We start from the raw sequence: 1727 nt of genomic DNA, 5'->3' as shown, positions 1-1727 counted from the left end.
CCCAGTGCCTCATCTCTGGCTGGGGGAATACCTGGAGTGTTGAGGGTAAGTGTCACCTGGAACAAAAGCACCAAGTCTGGAAATCCTAGAAGTGAAGGACATGTAGAGGTTCAGTTAGTCTAAATTGTCACTCAAGGTAAGTTTCCCAGAGGATCGTTTGTAGATATATGGAATCTTAGGAAGATGCCTTTGCTGGAAACACAACAAAAATGAGCCATGATAAAGACGGCAGATATTCAATTGAAGTGTGATTAGTGATTTGCAAAGAAGTAGAAACTGAGGAGGTAAGCAGAAGAGAGGGATTTGGTACAGCCTAAAGTAGAGACCTGCTTGAGAAAGAGTCTCTAGATTTGAGATCTGCAGTCACTGATGCTAAGGTCAGAGAGAACAACTTGTTGATTAAAACTGTTTGGAAGTCATTCCAGATAACAATTGTTCTTTCAAAATAGAAGATACTGGCAATCTGAGAGAGTAGCGATGGTGGGGGGGGTGGGGGGAGATTGAAAGAAAATTTCCAGGAATCCTGTGGGAAATACTTTTCCATTTTTGCTCTCATGCCCATCAGAAAATTTTCCTGATGACCTGCAGTGTCTTCAAGCTCCCATCCTCTCTGACAGTACTTGCCGCGATACCTACCCTGGCAGGATCAGCAGCAACATGATCTGTCTGGGCTACATGCAGGGTAGAAAGGACGCTTGCCAGGTCAGTTTCTTTGTATTCCTTTCAGTCAAACATCATGCCATTCCACAAGGTTTCCTTCCCCCAAAACACAGATTGAAAAGCTGTGTTAGGGATGGATTATAAGGGAACTTGGACAGATTTGGGATCAAGATTAATTTTCATTTTGAGACATTAATGGCTAGGACCAAGAGTAAAAAGATACACAGAAGATGGTGTACAAACAGGACATCCAGGTGCCCTTCTGAAGAGCAATATTGTAGAAGGAAGCTTTCTGAAAAAAGGCACGGCTAGCTGGGCAGCGTTGCATTCATCAGTCCTCACCTCTTCTTGGTCCTGCATGCCTGCAGCTAAGAAAAGAGCAGAACTAGGAGGAGGGAGGAGAAAGGAGAGGCATGCAGTTGGAGATTGAGAATTGGATTTCCAAGGGAAGGGAAGGTGCTTCCTAGAGAATTAGCAACCTGGGAAAAGAGACCCAGAGTAATGGAGAAATTGCATTTTGCCTTTTTCCCATTTTGGCATAGTTGGGAGTTCTTACTGCCTCTTCCTTCTTGCACAGGGTGACTCTGGTGGCCCTGTGGTCTGCAACAGAGAGCTCCAGGGCATTGTCTCCTGGGGTATTGGCTGTGCTCAAAAAGGCAAACCTGGTGTCTACACCAAGGTCTGCAACTATGTTAGCTGGATTCAGGAGACTATTGATGCCAACTAAGCATGTAAGCATATGTACTGCTCTATGCACCATTCTCTTGGACAATTTCACTTCTAACGATGCCTGAAACAGTATCTAAAATAAAAATGTATATTCCACATCACATGTGTCCAAGAACTGTCCTTGCTTTGTATTTATGAACTTTTCTCTCCAAACTCTCTGCTACTTAAGAGGGTGGACATGGAATTGAACAATTACACAAGGAATGAATTGGAAAGGTTATGGAGTGATTCATTATGCCTGCTCAGAATGAATTTAGTAATCACCGACTATCTGCTAGGCTCTATGTGGTCTGTTGAGGGTATAAGCATGGATAAGCTTAGAGGTCACTGTTACCATC

The 1727-nt window shown here is 43.7% G+C and overlaps 1 protein-coding gene across 1 annotated transcript in view; it reads left to right on the top strand.

The window, feature by feature from the left end:
- LOC111140403 (cationic trypsin-like) overlaps positions 1–1387 on the top strand; it is a 4806-nt gene extending 3419 nt beyond the window's left edge. The window contains exons 3-5 of the mRNA XM_022492666.1: positions 1–45; positions 566–702; positions 1238–1387. The exon at positions 1–45 is cut by the window's left edge and continues 209 nt beyond it. Coding sequence (XP_022348374.1) covers positions 1–45; positions 566–702; positions 1238–1387 — 332 coding nt within the window. The remainder of the gene's footprint in view (positions 46–565; positions 703–1237) is intronic.
- The last annotated feature ends 340 nt before the right edge of the window (positions 1388–1727 follow it).

This window comes from Enhydra lutris, unplaced genomic scaffold (genome assembly GCF_002288905.1).
Source record: "Enhydra lutris kenyoni isolate GAN:26980312 unplaced genomic scaffold, ASM228890v2 scaffoldscaffold865, whole genome shotgun sequence".
In the NCBI taxonomy this organism is placed as follows: Eukaryota; Metazoa; Chordata; class Mammalia; order Carnivora; family Mustelidae; genus Enhydra; species Enhydra lutris.
Note: the sequence above shows the minus strand (reverse complement) of the source record. Positions and strands in the feature narration are given on the sequence as shown.